This window comes from Hypanus sabinus, chromosome 7, assembly GCF_030144855.1.
Source record: "Hypanus sabinus isolate sHypSab1 chromosome 7, sHypSab1.hap1, whole genome shotgun sequence".
In the NCBI taxonomy this organism is placed as follows: domain Eukaryota; kingdom Metazoa; phylum Chordata; class Chondrichthyes; order Myliobatiformes; family Dasyatidae; genus Hypanus; species Hypanus sabinus.
Genome location: NC_082712.1, coordinates 101,531,968 through 101,547,881, shown reverse-complemented (window position 1 = coordinate 101,547,881; position 15,914 = coordinate 101,531,968). Strand labels below are relative to the sequence as shown.

Here is a 15,914-nt window from a genome sequence, read left to right as displayed (position 1 = left end):
GCTTCCCTGTGGTAGATGGGAGGGATCGTCTCTGCATTTGGGGAGCTTCCCCAGGGTAGGTGGGAGGGATCGTCTCTGCATTTGGGAGGGAGCTTCCCATGGTAGGTGGGAGGGATCGTCTCTGCATTTGGGGAGCTTCCCCATGGTAGGTGGGAGGGATCATCTCTGCATTTGGGGAGCTTCCCCATGGTAGGTGGGAGGGATCGTCTCTGCATTTGGGAGGGAGCTTCCCTGTGGTAGATGGGAGGGATCGTCTCTGCATTTGGGAGGGAGCTTCACTGTGATAGATGGGAGGGATCGTCTCTGCATTTGGGAGGGAGCTTCCCCGTGGTAGATGGGAGGGATCTTCCCCGTGGTAGATGGGAGGGATCGTCTCTACATTTGGGAGGGAGCTTCCCCGTGGTAGATGGGAGGGATCTTCCCCGTGGTAGATGGGAGGGATTGACTCTGCATTTGGGAGGGAGCTTTCCTGCAGGAGGAGGGACCTGTGTTTGGGAAGGAGCTTCACTGCATTTGGGAGGGATATTCCTTGTGGTAGGAGGGAACTTCACTGCATTTGGGAGGGACCTTCCCTGTATTTGGGAGGGTGCTTCCCTGAAGTAGGAAGGTCCTTTATTTGGGAGAGACAAGGGGCTTGGCACACCCAGTTCCTTTCTGGGTCTCTGCAGAAACTCCTCCTCCAAAGAGCAGGTTGTGTGGGGGGAGGGAGAATTGGTTAACTGGTATCTGAAGCAGGGAAAACCCATGAAAAGGATCCCACCACCTCCATCTCCAGAGGAATGGAGTTTAATGTAGGAAAAGCAGGCATCAACTCATACACAGCAAGATGCCACCTCCACTTGGCCATACTCTCTTCTCATTACTAGCATCGGACAGGAGGTACAGTAGCATTAGGTCCCACACCACCAGGTTCAGAAACAGTTGTTACTCTTCAACCATCAGCTCCTGAACCAGCGTGGATAGCTTCACTCACCTCAACACGGAAGTAGTTCCACAACCAATAGATTCACTTTCAAGGACTCTACAACTTATTCTCAGTATTATATATGTATTTATTTATTTTTATTATTTACATGGTTTGTCTTTTACACATTCATTATTTGTCAGTCTTTGTTTATGTACAGTTTCTCGTAAATTGTTTTATTTATTTGGAGCTACAGGTCCTTCTGGCCCAACGAGCTGCACCTCCCAGCAACCCACCTGTTTAATACTAGCCTAATCACAGAGCAATTTACAATAACCAATTAATGTACTAACCAGTCCATCGTGGGAGGAAGCTCTAGCACCCGGGCTGAACCAACACCGTTCACGGAGAAGACGTGCAAACTCCTTACAGACGGTGCTGGAATTGAACTCTGAACTCCAGAACACACTGGGCTGTAATAGTGTTGTGCCCCCCTTCACTTCCTTGCATTAAACTAGAATTCTATTTTTTTTATTTTCCTGGGAATGCCTGCATGAAAATGAATCTCAAAGTAGTATATGATGACATATGTACTCCGAGGATAAAATTCTTTTGAACTTTGGGGTAAGGAGATGGCATGTTTTGCTGATGGTAATTGTTGGACTGGAGAGAACTGTCAGCTTGTGGAAACCCCATGGGTTGTGGATCTCCCACTCTAGAGGTTTGCCGTTGTCATAGGCGTTCCCTCAGCATGGCAGTGGTGTAGCTTGCTCCCCTCCCCCCCATTAGATAGCTCTCCCCTCCATCGCCACAGTACTCTGTTGGGGTTGCTACAGTGGAATTAGAAATGTTCTTTCTCACCTTCTGATGCCCGGCTCTGGCTTAAGCTGCCATCCATAGGCGCGGTGGCTGCGGCATCTCTGGCTCTCTGGCTTTGGGGCCGTGTGCGTGCAGATGTGGAATTGTTGCAGGGGTCTATTCCTCGTTCTGCCAGCTACACCGAGGGACAGGATGATACAACACACTAGGAGCCGGATATAGAGGAACCATGGATAGATGGTCCTCCTGTAATATGGGGGTGTGTAGGCCAGCACGTCTGCCCTCTGTGTGTGTGTGTGAGAGAGAGAGAGAGAGACAGTCATTACAGGGAACTTGTAGTATAATGCATTGGGGTGGAAATGACTAAAGCAAGGTGGCGTAATTTTAAGCTGATTGGAAGGAAGTATAGGAGGATGTCAGAAATAATATTTTTAATGAGTGTGATGTTGCCTGGAGTGATGGTAGAGACAGATACATAAGGGGTATTTGAGACTCTCAGACAGGCACAGGAATGAAAGAAAATGGAGAGTTATGTGGGGGAGGAAAGGTTAAATTGATCTTGATGTAGATTAATGGTCAGCACAACATTATGGGCTGAAGGGCCTGTACTGTGCTGTACTGTCTGATGTTTTATGAAGAAGGGGTTGGTGGACCTCTCCAATTAAAGGTGAATTCTCAGCCCTCTGTCATCAGGAATGGTACAGAGCAGGGGGTAGGAAGTGTCGTCAGAGAGGAGTAAACAGGAGAGAGTTTACCAGAAGATGGCAGGTGATAATTTTCAGCGACAGCCCATGCTGATGTGATTGTGAGGGAGCTGTATAATAACAATGTAAACCAGGCTTCATCGCACTCTCGCTCAACACAGCAGGGTGGGGGGTGAGAAGACTTTGTTCTACAGCTTCCCTTGAATAATTAAAAGAAAGGCTTTAAAAAGCTGAATTAAAAATATTCAGGAATTATTTCTCTTAAAGGAGTCTCCCTGTTGGGAGCTGACTATCAGAATGTGGGTCACACACATCCACATCTTTGTTTATAGAAAGAAAGTTACACAGGGAGGGGTTATGACTATGTGCACACAATAACACATTCATAACGTGTTTCTGTTTCCCCCCCCCACACACACGGAATGCTGGAGGAAATTAAGAGATCAGGCAGCGACTACAGTGGCGAGAAAAAAAAGTTGAATATTTATTCTCCTCCATAGATGCTACCTATTGCCTCCAGCATTTATGTATGCAGTGCAACAAATTTCATGTTATTTAAAGCTGATTTGTGACCATTCGGCACATCTAGCTTGTGCTGGTTCAGTGAACGATTCTCGCCACCCCATATCTCAGCATGTTTCCCCCAAATTCCCTGTTGAATCCACTCCCACCACCCTTCCAGGCAACACCTTTCCAACCACAACTCACCGTGGAGAAACCCTCCACTCCTCTCCCTTCTGGTTCTTCTGTCGACTCCCTTCACTCCCGAGTCTTCTGGGTACCTACCCTCCTGCTCCAGGAATAGTTCCCCCTCATTCACTTTGGCCCATCCTTCCCTGTTTCTCAAAACCTCCATTAATTCATCCTCTGAGGGAGCAGCCCCAAGCCCCTGGTCTTCCTCTCTCTCCATCTTCTTATTCAGGCTTTCTTACCAGTTTTGATGAAGGATCTTGGCCTGAAACATCGACTGTTTATTCCTCTCCGTAGACTGTGCTCCATCAACTCCATCTGAGTTCCCCAAATATTTTGTGCGTTGCTCTCTCAGCTCACTCCAGGTCGAGATTCTTCACTTTGGTTCTCTGGGGAACGGCTTGAATCCTGGTCAGACTCAGACAAGTGACTCCTCACTGACAACATTTTAACAACATCCTGTTTTATTTTGTGTTCCTGGGATCTGTCCAAGTGGGTAATTGACACAACACCCAGTCGATTAGGGCTTTAATAATGTGCAGGGTGTCAGAACATATGTAAATCAAACTTCTGTTTAAGTTCTTAGGACAGTTGGAGACATTTTGACATCAGATTTGATTACTCTCATTGGTGCATCCTCTTCGCTGGTCCCAGCAAGCTGAGGTCTTAGTTCCCTTGTGTCTCAGCTTTACACTCCACTAAGTGAGAAGCTGTTTGCCAAGTCAATGTTGTTCTCAGCTCTTTTGTCAGTCTCTTCAACCAGGATACTGTACTGCCTGCTTGTGTCTCTATGTGACCTGGAATGAGAGTAGTGGAGTGAGAGTGAGCATCCTCCATAGTGGGGGATGCTGAAGGAATGTTCGGGATCTCGTCCAAAATCGGTGCTCTCACTCCTATTACATATAAAAAGTATTCACCCCACTTGGAAGTTTTCATGTTTTATTGTTTTACAACATTGAATCACAATGGTTTAATTTGCTTTTTTTGACACTGATCACTGATCAAAAAGACTCTTTTGTGTCAAATAGAAATATAAAACTCAAACTAATTGATAGCATTAGTATCCACTGTGATTCAATGCAGAAAGTTTGTGAACTCCGTAGTATTTTCGCTATTTCTGCATAAAACTGTGATCAGATCTTCACTTAAGTCCTAAAACTAGATAAAGAGAACTCAGTTAAATAAATAACACAAAAACATTATACTTGTTCATTTATTTATTAAGAAAAATAATCCAATATTACATGTATTTGTTGGGAAATGTATATGAATGCCTGGGATAATGGCTTCTACAAAAGCTATTTGGAGTCAGGTGTTGCAATCAATGAGATGAGATTGGAGATGTGGGTTGTAGAGGTGCCCTGCTCTATAAAAAAGACACACAAAGTCAGGTTACTGACAGAGCTGGCTCTTCTCAAGAAATATCTGTTTATGTGCACCATACCTTGATCAAAACAACTTTCAGAGAACCTTAGAAGAATTGTAGAGATGTATGAAGCTAGAAAAGGCTACAAAAGCATTTATAAAGATTTCTCTGTCCACAGTAAGAGAAATTATCAACAAACGGAGGAAATTCAGTACTGTTGCTACTCTCCCTAGGAGTGGGCATCCTAAGAGCACAACGTGTAATGCTGAAGGAGGTGAAAAAGAACCCAAGGGTAACAGCAAAAGACCTGCAGAAATCTGTAGATCTTGATAAAGTCTCTGTTCATGTGTCCACTATAAGAAAAACACTGAACAAGAAGAGTGTTTGTGGAAGGACGCCATGGAGGAAACTACTGCTGTCCAAAAAAAATTGCCCGTCTCAAGTTTGCAACAGACCACCTGGATGTTCCACAATGCTTCTGGGGCAATGTTCTGTGGACAGATGAGAAAAAAGTTGAACTTTTTGGCAGAAATGCTCACGGCTATATTTGGAGGAAGAAGGGCACTGCACACCAACACCAAAACCTCATCCGAACTGTGAAGCACAGTGGAAGGAGCATCATGGTTTGGGGCTGCTATGCTGCCTCAGTGCCTGGACAGCTTGCATTTGTTGAGGGAGCAATGAGTTCAAAGTTGTATCGAGACATTTTACGGCAGAATGTCAGGGTAGCAGTCTGTCACCTGAAGCGTAATAGAAATTGCATAATGCAACAAGACAATGACCCGAGAGACAAGAGTGAATCAATGACAGAATGGTTTAAAAAGAAAATTTGTGATTTGGAATGGTTAAGTCAATGATCTGACTTTAATCCTATAGAAATGTTGTGGAAGGACCATGTAAGGAAGCTCAGAGTTGAAGCAGTTTAGTAAGGAGGAATGGCTTGAAGTTCCTCCATGCTGACATGCAGGACTTATCAACAGTCACCAGAAATGTTCGATTGAAGTTTTTGCTGTACAAGGAGGTTACATCAGTTACAGAAAGCGAAGGTTCAAAGGCATGTAATGTTGGACCATTTTTCTCAATAAACAAATGAACAAGTATAATGTTTTTTGGTTTATTGATTTAATTTGGTTCTCTTTATCTAGTTTTAGGACTGAAGTGAAGATCTGATCACATTTAGGTCATATTTATACAGAAATAGAGAAAATTCTACAGGGTTCACAAACTCTCTAACACTACTCCCCCCCCCCCCCTCACTCCTTGATCATTCCTCACTCCTAGATCTCTCTGTCTCCCTCTCACTTGCCTGAATCTACCTCTCCCTCCCTCATCCATAAATCCTCCTCACTCCCAGATCACCATGTCTCCCCTCACACCTGGATGTGCTCCCTCTCCCTTTCTTACTCCAAAATACTCCTCATAGATCTCACTCCCTCTGTTGAAACTGCTGATGTTTCTCCTGTTCCTTTCTCTCCTCTACTGCCTTGCATCAGATGAGTTATTACAGTGCTGTACAGGAAAGATCCTCTGATGCTATTCTGAAGATTAGGAGAATTTTCCCTGTCTGTATGGCTGCTGTTCCGTAACTGTGTGTTGGAGCTTTCCTCACTTGTACCAAATTAACTCCATTGGTGCCCAATGCTTTGGGTGTCAGGACTACAACACTCTCTCACTGACCTGGGACTTCATTCAGCTCAGTGCCACCAAGCATGACCTCATAATCATTATGAAGGATGTAGCACAGTACAGGCCCCTCGGCTCACGATGTTGTGTCAACTTTTAACCTACTCGATGATTAATCTAACCCCTCCCTCTTATTTTGCTGTCCAGTTTTGTATTATCCATGTGCCTATCTAAGAGTATCTTAAATGTTCCTAATTTATCTACCTCCACCACCTATGGCAGGGTGTTCCACACATCCACCACTCTCCATGTAAATAAACCTACCTCTGACATCTGCCCTATACTCCAATCACCTTAAAATTATGCCTCCTCGTATTTCTGTTTCCATCCTGGAAAAAAGTCTCTGGCTATTCACTCGATCTTATCATTTTGTACACCTGTATCAAGTCACCTCTCATCCACCTTCACTCCAAAGAGAAAAGCCCTAGCTCAGTCAACCTCTCCTTACAAGACATGCTTTCTAATCCAGACAGTTTTACACATTATGTCAACAGGAAAAGTTTTAACCCTTGTAATAACTTCTCTTTCTGTGCTCTGTTTTAGGCAAACTCACCTCCAGTGATTGTGAACACCGACACCTTGGATGCACCCCCTTATGTAAGTCTACATCGTTGAGCTGGTCTGTGTAGGTGTTCACATGTTCAGGTACACATGTGCTTATGTCTCAACACGCATCATAGTGGAGCCTGTATTACATTCTTGTGGAAAAGTTGTGGACGGTTTGTATGGGTGTGGTCTGCGTTGCAATGGATGTCTATATATGGAGATTGCTGAAGCTCTCTCAGAATCAGACTGGTGTGACTGCACCCAGAGTGTAGAATTTCAGTCAGCAAACTATGAAGTTAAATCAGATACTGTGCAGAAAGGATTCACAATGATATTAGTGGGAATTGGAAGGCTTGAGTTATGAGGAGAGACTAGGTAGGTGGCATGGTTTTCCCTGGAACGGAAGAGGCTGAGGGGTAATTTTATAGTGATTTGTAAAGGCGTGAGGGGGGTGGATGGTCACAGTCACGGTATTTTTTCCTCGGAGACTAAAACTAGAGGGCGTTGGTTGAAGGGGAGAGGGAAAAGGTTTTGTGTTGCGCAGGTTTTTCAATATCTGCACTCTTTCTTGTGGCAGATGTTTATTTATTTACCTATTCATTACGTATTTTTAAGTGTTGGCGCATGGCCAAATGGTTAAGGCGTTGGTCTAGTGATCTGAAGGTCACTAGTTCGAGCCTTGGCTGAGGCTGTGTGTGTGTCCTTGAGCAGGGCACTTAACCACACATTGCTCTGTGACGACACTGGTGCCAAGCTGTATGGGTCCTAATGCCCTTCCCTTGGACACAACATCGGTGACGTGGAGAGGGGAGACTTGCAGCTTGGGCAACTGCCGGTCTTCCATAACAAACCTTGCCCAGGCTTGCGTCCTGGAAACTTTCCAAGGTGCAAATCCATGGTCTATCGAGACTAACGAAGCATTAAGAGACTCCTAGGTAGGAACATGAACAAGAGAAGAATGGAGGGCTACCACCACCCTGGTAGAGTATTTCATCTTCCCTCCACTCTTTGTGTTTATATTTTTAAAAATCCTTGCCTCTGACGTCCTTCCTCTACTTTCCCCCAAATACTTTGAAATTGGAAAAGTGTGTATGGAACTGGAGGAGATAACAGAAGTACTTAATGAGTACTTGGCTTCAGTATTTACTACGGAAAAGAATCTTGGCGATTGTAGGGATGACTTACAGTGGACTGAAAAGCTTGAGCATGTAGATCTTGGGAAAGAGGATGAACTGGAGCTTTTGGAAAGCATCAAGTTGGATAAGTCGCCAGGAACGGATGAGATGTACCCCAGGCTGCCGTGGGAGCTGAGGGAGAAGATTACTGAGTCTCTGGTGATGATCTTTGCAACATCAATGGGGACGGGAGAGGATCCAGAGGATTGGAAGGTTGCAGATGTTGTTTCATTATTCAAGAAAGGGAGTAGAGATAGCCCAGGAAATTATAGACCAGTATGTCTTACCTCAGTGGTTGGTAAGTTAATGGAGAAGATCCTGAGAGGCAGGATTTATGAACACTTGGAGAGGCATAATATGATTAGGAATAATCAGCATAGCTTTGTCAAAGACAGGTCATGCCTTATGAGTCTGATTTAATTTTTTGAGGATGTGACTAAACACATTGATTAAGGTAGAGTAGTAGATGTAGTGTATATGGATTTCAGCAAGGCATTTGATAAGGTACCTCATGCAAGGCTTATTGAGAAACTAAGGAGGCATGGGATCCAAGGAGACATTGCTTTGTGGATCCAGAACTGGTTTGCCCACAGAAGGCAAAGAGTGGTTGTAGACGGGTCATACTCTCCATGGAGGTTGTTCACCAGTGGAGTGCCTCAGGGATCTGTTCTGGGACCCCTTCTGTTCGTGATTTTTATAAATGATCTGGATGAAGAAGTGGAGAGATTGGTTAGTAAATTTGCTGATGACACAAAGGTTGGATAGTGTGGAGGGCTGTCAGAGGTTACAGCAAAACTGGGCTGAGAAGTGGCAGATGGAGTTCAATCCAAATAAGTGTGAGGTGGTTCATTTTGGTAGGTCAAATATGATAACAGAATATAATATTAATGGTAAGACTCTTGGCAGTGTGAAGGATCAGAGGGATCTTGGGGTCCAAGTCCATAGGAACTCTGTGGTTAAGAAGGCGTATGGTGCATTGGCCTTCATCAATTGTGGAATTGAGCTTAAGAGCAGAGAGATAATGTTGCAGCTATATAGGACCCTGGTCAGACCCCACTTGGAGTACTGTGCTCAGTTCTGGTTGCCTCTCTACAGGACGGGATGTGGAAGCTATAAAAAGGATGCAGAGGAGATTTACAAGGATGTTGCCTGGATTAGGGAGCATGCCTTATGAGAATAGGTTGAGTGAACTTGGCCTTTTCTCCTTGGAGCACCGGAGGATGAGAGGTCACCTGATAGAGGTGTATAAGATGATGAGAGACATTGATCATGTGGATAGTTTTTCCCAAGGCTGGAAGGGCTAACATGAGAGGACACAGTTTTAAGGTACTTGGAGAGTACGTACAGAGGAGATATCAGGGGTAAGTTTTTTACTCAGAGAATGGTGAGTACCAGCGATGGTGGTGTAGGTGGATACAATGGGGTCTTTTAAGAGACTCCTGGACAGGTATATGGCGCTCAGAAAATTAGAGGGCTATGGGTAACCCTAGGTAATTTCTCAGGTAAGGATTTATTCAGCACAGTTTTGTGGGCTGAAGGGACTGTATTGTTTTCTCTGTTTCTAATTCTGGCCATTTTCTCCCTGGGAAATTGTCTCTGACGCTATCTATTACCTCTTATCATTTTGTACTCCTTTAAGAAATCACTTCTTGTCCTTCTTCACTCCAAAGAGAAAAGTCCTAGCTCACTCATAAGAGACGCTCTCTAATCCAGGCAACATCTTGGCAGATCTCCTCTTCACCCTTCTTTAAAGCTTCCACATCTTTCCTGTAATAAGGTGACCACAACTGAACACAATATTCCAAGTGTGGTATAACTTGTGTTTTATAGAGTTGCAACATTATCTCACAAATCTTGAACTTAATCCCTTAAATAATGGAGGCCAACACACCAGACATCTTAGCTACCTTAGTCTTTGAGGGATCTATGCACATGTACTGCAAGATCCCTCTGTTCTCCACACTGCTAAGAATCCTGCCTTTAACTCTATATTCTGCCTTCAAATTTGACCTTCCAAGTGAATCACTTTCACACTGTTTGCTGGGGTTGTGTTGAAATGAGCTGACTCAGCCAGCCTGGGCCAGGGTTGAGACCGACGTCATGTGGGTCACTCTGATGAACATGTCTGTGTGTTGGGGCTGGTTGTGAGGTATCAGAAAGAACACCTACTACACTAGAAGCTTAATTAGTCTCTTGAATCTGGAGTGAGGAAGGTAAAGTCATGTCTTTTGTGCTGCAGATCAATGGTACAGATGGAGAGATCGAATATGAGGAGATCACACTGGAGAGGGTAAGCCATTCACTGAGATGTGTCCTTGTTCGGAACATGGATGTTGCTGAAACACTGACAGATCTGCCCCCGTGGCCATTTGATAAATATAAAGATTAATTTTATTTGTCATATGTACAGTACATCGAGATGCATAGTAAAAATATGTCATTTGTATCAAATCAGATGAGTGAAGATTTGCTAGGGGCAGCCCACAAGTATCACCATGCTTCCAACACCAACATAGCAAGCTTACAATTTATTAAGCTGTCGTTGGAATGTGGGAGGGAACTGGAGCACTTGGAAGAAACCCACACTGTCATGAGAAGAGCGTGTAAACTCCCTACAGCCACCGCCACTTCTGTAGCTCAGGCATTGCACTTTCCCATTGACAGATCCAATCCAGTCCCTTCCACCCTCAGCATAACCTACTCTCTAACATTTATTCCATCACCCCTCACCTTCCTCAAAACACACACTTTCAGACTCTTCAATGTCAGCATCTCCATTGTACCCTCCCACATATAGTCCTGTTCCTGACCCTCTCTCCCTTTCCCCCACTCACTCACGTCTGGCTCCCACATGCAACCTGTCCCACAGAGAGACACTGGTTCCACAGGAGGAAGCTTGGAACTCCTGCCATCTACCCACCTGCTTCCTCACCGCTGTTTTGTGTCCTTTCCCAGGGGAACTCTGGTCTTGGATTCAGCATTGCAGGAGGCACGGACAACCCACACATTGGAGACGACCCCAGTATCTTCATCACCAAAATAATCCCTGGTGGGGCAGCAGCTCAAGACGGCAGACTCAGGTATATGGGGGAGGGGAGTCTCTGCCCAGCTCCAGTACCATGCAATGAGTGTGAACAACAGCAGGAGTTCATAGGTACAGAGTGCCATTCAGTCTCCATACAGTTTATAAACATGCCTCACCACGTTTAACCCCGGGAGTGTGTGATGGGACAGCGTAGAGAGAGCTACATTCTGTGTCTGACCCCAGGAGTGTGTGATAGGACAGTATGGAGAGAGTTTCACTCCGTCTGACCCCAGGAGTCTGTGATGGGACAGTGTGGAGAGAGCTTCACTCTGTGTCTGACCCTAGGAGTATGTGATGGGACAGTACAGAGGCAGTTTCACACTGTATCTGACCCCAGAGGTGTATGATGGGACAATGGAGAGAGTTTCACTCTGTCTGATCCCAGGAGTCTGTGATGGGACAGTGTGGAGGGAGCTTCACTCTGTGCCTGTCCCTGGGAGTGTGTGATGGGACGGTGTGGAAGGAGCTTTTCTCCATGTCTGACCTCAGGCGTGTGTGATGAGATGATTTAGAGGATGCTTCACTCTGTGACCTAAATGTTGTCCCTGCTAAAGTAATACAGATGAGTTGGTGACGGGACTTCAGATGTCTGGATGTCTGTTTGTAAGGGTGAGTTAGATTTCGATTGGTTTTGGGGTGACTGAAATGTGCTAAAGTTGCCAGTGAGCTATGGTTGCAGTTTGGGAGCTGAGTGCCGATGATTCTCCCAATGTTGGGCAACCAGTCACTGAGCAACAGGCTTGTTTTATTTTTCAGTCTTGAGTTGCAATATATTCCAAGACCAGACTTGACTGCAACCAATCTGAACCCCACCCAAGTACATGTAATTTGTTCATACCTAGCCTAGAAAAGCCAATAAAAAGACTTGAGCAACACACAGTGGCACTGCAGGATCTCAGCTGGTCAGGCAGCATCTATGGAAGGGAAAATTACAGTTGATGTTTCATAGAACAGTACAGGCCTTTTAAGATCAATCTAGCCTTTCTCTTTTACATAGCCCTCTATAAATGTTCCCATTGAATCTGCCTTTACCACCCCTGGCAGGGTATTCTATGCACTTGCTACACTCTGAAATAATTGAAAACCACCTCTGACATCCCCCTATATTTTCCTTCATTTGCCTTGAAATTATACCTGCTTGTGTAAGCTATTTCCACCCTGGGGGGAAAACGCGCTGGCTGTTCACTTTTTATGCTGCTTATCTTCTGTGCACCTCTGTTATCTCAGGCAGAAAAAGCCAATAAAGAGGTTCGAACAGTGTACAAAATGCTGGAGGAACACTGGGTCAGGCTGAGGGAAAATGACAGTTAGTCTTTCAGGTTGAGACCCTTCACCAGAATTGGCCCCGTGCTGATCTCGACCAACCTCCTTTTATGGGATTGACAATAGATCTGTTCCCTTTTGGTGGTCACTGTGATATCCATTCCTATGCATGACCATTCTGTCATGGCTGGGTGTGTTGTTACATTGTATAGGGTAGTGTTAACACCCATGGGTCTGAACATTAATAGCCTATGGGAAGAAGCGTTGTTACGGGTGGGAGTGTCAAACCACAGGTGAGTTAACACCCTTTGGGGGTTTGAACATGGGTGGGAGCATTGATACCCACAGATGGGAAGGTTGTTAGACACCCCATGGGTGGCTCCATCATGCCCTTGAACTGAACTGCACACACCTGGGGGTGTGAGCATAGACAACACTGGGCGTGAGCGTGAAACCAGGTATGAGCGCTGACACCTGTGGCTGTGAGCATGACACCCATGGGTGTGAGCTTTGACACTAGGTGTGAACATGGACACCCATGGGCATGAGCATTGACACCCATGTGTGTGAGCATTGACACTGTAGGTATGATCATTGGCACCCATGGTTGTGAACGTTAACACCTATGTGCAGGAGCATTGGCTCTGTAGGTAGGAATATGGACACCCATATGTGTGAGCATTAACACCCGTGGGCGTGAGCCTTGACATTGTAGGTATGAGTGTGGACACACATGGACATGAGCATTATCACTGTAGGTATGAACTTGGACACCTCTGGGTTGGAAAATTGACACCCAGTGATTGGGAGCAATGGCACCAATGGGCATGGGCACCCTGCAGGCACCACGTGCCAAACCCTGGCACCCATATCTGGTCATGGTGCTCTGACAAATTCTGTCCTCTGGCTGTGCAGGGTGAATGATAGCATCCTGTTTGTGAATGATGTGGATGTCCGGGAGGTGACCCATAGCACAGCTGTGGAAGCACTGAAGGACGCTGGCTCCATCGTCCGGCTGTACGTCATGCGCAGGAAGCCGACAGCTGAGAAGATCGTGGAGATCAAACTCATCAAAGGACCCAAAGGTAATAGCAACTGGGATGGGGGAGGGCTGACTCAATGACTGAACCCCTCCCTCCCTTCACCCTCGCAATCTCCATCCCTCCCTCCGATTCAGCTGCTTTGAATCTAACAGTATAACAACCCCACAACATCCAATTACTGTACAGCTACATCATATCAGGCCCCTCCAGGCCAACCGCACCAATGTGACCTACTAACTTGTACATCTTAGGAATATAGGAAAGATCCAGAGCACCCAGAGGAAATCCACACAGTCACGAGGAGAACGTTCAGACAGCTGTGGATTTGAAGCTGGGTTGCTTGTGCTGTGTTACGCTACCTTGCCACCCCAAAGTTCTCTGGCTTTGATTTCTTGGTGAATCTCTACCAGGATTTTGCCAAGACCAGTGTGCCTCCTGTGCCTGAGTGAAATCAGTCATTGTAATTCACAGCAACAGCTTTGGGATAATGGCTTTCTTGGAACAAGACCTGGTTGCCATTAGTATTGGCACAGGCGAGTGTGATGACATCACTGCAATGTATGTTGAAGGTCAGAAGATACAGAGTCAGACCTCCCCCTCCCTTCCACCTTTCTTGCCTCCTTTGACCCCACCCTGGTGTCTCCTCTGAAGGTCCACTGCATGTTACATCCCATCTCCATTCCCACCTCTCTAGGGTTTCCTCTGGGTGCTCCAGTTTCCTCCCACATTCAAAACAAGTACAGGTTAGGTTAGTGAGTTGTGGGCATGCTATATTGGCACTAGAGGCTTGGCAACGTTTGCAGGCTGTCCTTGCCGATTTTCAGTGAGAGAGATTTCCTTGGAATTTCCCATCAGATTTTCCAGAGACTATCTATTTCCTACTGTGGTCTTCTCCATGATACGTCTGCTCTTTAGTTCTTTGTCCAAGGGCACTTTCACCCTTCCAAGAGGAGCCTGACCTATCTTGCGATCATTTCAGTCACTCACCTTTTGGTCCATTGTTGTCTGTTATCTAAATCTGGTTGTTAATGTGGATGATAATGTGGTGTTATCAGCAAATTTGCAGATAACACAAAGATTGGGGGTGTAGTGGACAGCAAGGAAAGTTTGCAAAGCTTGTAGCAGGATCTGGACCAGTTGGAAAAATGGCAGATGGAATTTTATGCAGACAAGTTTGGGGTGTTGCACTTTGGTAGGACAAACCAGGGTAGGTCTTGCATTGGTGAGCAGTAGGACACGGAGGAGTGCAGTAGAACAGAGGGTTCTGGGAATACATGTCCATATCACTGAAAGTTGCATCACAGGTACATAGGATCATATAGAGAGTTCTAGGCACATTGACCTTCAAAAATCAAAATATTGAGTTCAGGCATTGGAGTTGCATAAGAAGATGGTGAGGCCAAATTGGGAGTATTATGGGCAGTTTTGGTCACCTATCTACAGGAAAGAGTACAGAGAAAATTTGCAAGGATTTTGCCAGGACTGAGGACCTGGAAAGTTTGAATAGGTTAGGACTTTATTCCCTGGAGCATAGGAGAATGAGGGGAGATTTGACTGAGGTATACAAAATTATGGGAGGTATAGATAGGGTAAATGCAAGCAGGCCTTTTCCACTGAGACCAAAACTAGAGGTTATAGGTTAGGGGTGTTAAGGGGAAACTGGAGGGGGGAATCTCTGTGGAATGAATTGCCAGCAGAAATGGTGGATTTGAGTTTGATTGCAATATTTAAGAGATGCTTGCATAAGTACATGGATGGGAGGGGTATTAAGAGAACTACAGTCTAGCTGTGGGTTAATGGGACTAGACAGTATAAATTTGGCAGAGTAGATGGGCCAGTGGGCTTGTTTCTGTGCTTTTTGACTCTTATGAAATGTAAGGTAGCCATGGGAATGTGACTGGCAGTGTTGGTCACTCCTAATCAACAATGGCATCCTGATAGTCTCACTTTGGGAGGGAGTGTCGCATTATGTATCCTATTCCTCTGAGAGTGGTTCAGGCAATTCCAGCTCACCGCATGCTTTCTGTGGTGTTTTACACTGCAGGGCTTGGATTCAGCATTGCCGGAGGGATCGGCAATCAACACATTCCAGGAGACAACAGCATATATGTCACAAAGATCATCGAGGGTGGAGCAGCGCACAAGGACGGCCGCCTACAGATAGGAGACAAGATCCTGGCGGTGAGTGAGTCTTGTGTGTGGACTCCATTCCACCCGGAGTCCCCAGTCTTAACATTCAGGGACCCCTAGTGTTCTTCCAACATTGACTATGAATCAAAAAAAAGTGTTCTCCATTTAACATTGGAAACTATAGCTACTGTGCTTAATAGCAATAATAAAGTGCAATGTTTCACACTGTGGTACAGAGGGATCTTGTGATCCTCATACATTAACCAAAATCATCATGTAGCTTCAACATGTCAGTGGGAAGTCAACTGCAGTGTTAGTCTTTAGTGAGGCGTAAACATCAGGAGGATCTGTTCGCCTCATTATAGGAAGGACAATCTCAGTCCTGATGAAGGGTCTCAACCTAAAATATCAACTCTCCATAGATGCTGCCTGACCTGCTGAGTTCCTCCAGCATTGTGACATGGGAATGATGTGGAGGCTTTAGAGAGGGTGCACAGGAGATTTAC

At 45.4% G+C, this 15,914-nt stretch overlaps 1 protein-coding gene across 1 annotated transcript in view; it reads left to right on the top strand.

Annotated features, from left to right (window-relative positions):
* The window catches only part of LOC132397060 (disks large homolog 4), a 585,579-nt gene that overhangs the window by 527,221 nt on the left and 42,444 nt on the right, over window positions 1–15,914 (top strand). Inside the window, exons 4-8 of the mRNA XM_059975316.1 lie at window positions 6,710–6,763; window positions 10,127–10,177; window positions 10,843–10,967; window positions 13,151–13,320; window positions 15,323–15,459. Of these exons, the coding sequence (XP_059831299.1) occupies window positions 6,710–6,763; window positions 10,127–10,177; window positions 10,843–10,967; window positions 13,151–13,320; window positions 15,323–15,459 (537 nt within the window). The remainder of the gene's footprint in view (window positions 1–6,709; window positions 6,764–10,126; window positions 10,178–10,842; window positions 10,968–13,150; window positions 13,321–15,322; window positions 15,460–15,914) is intronic.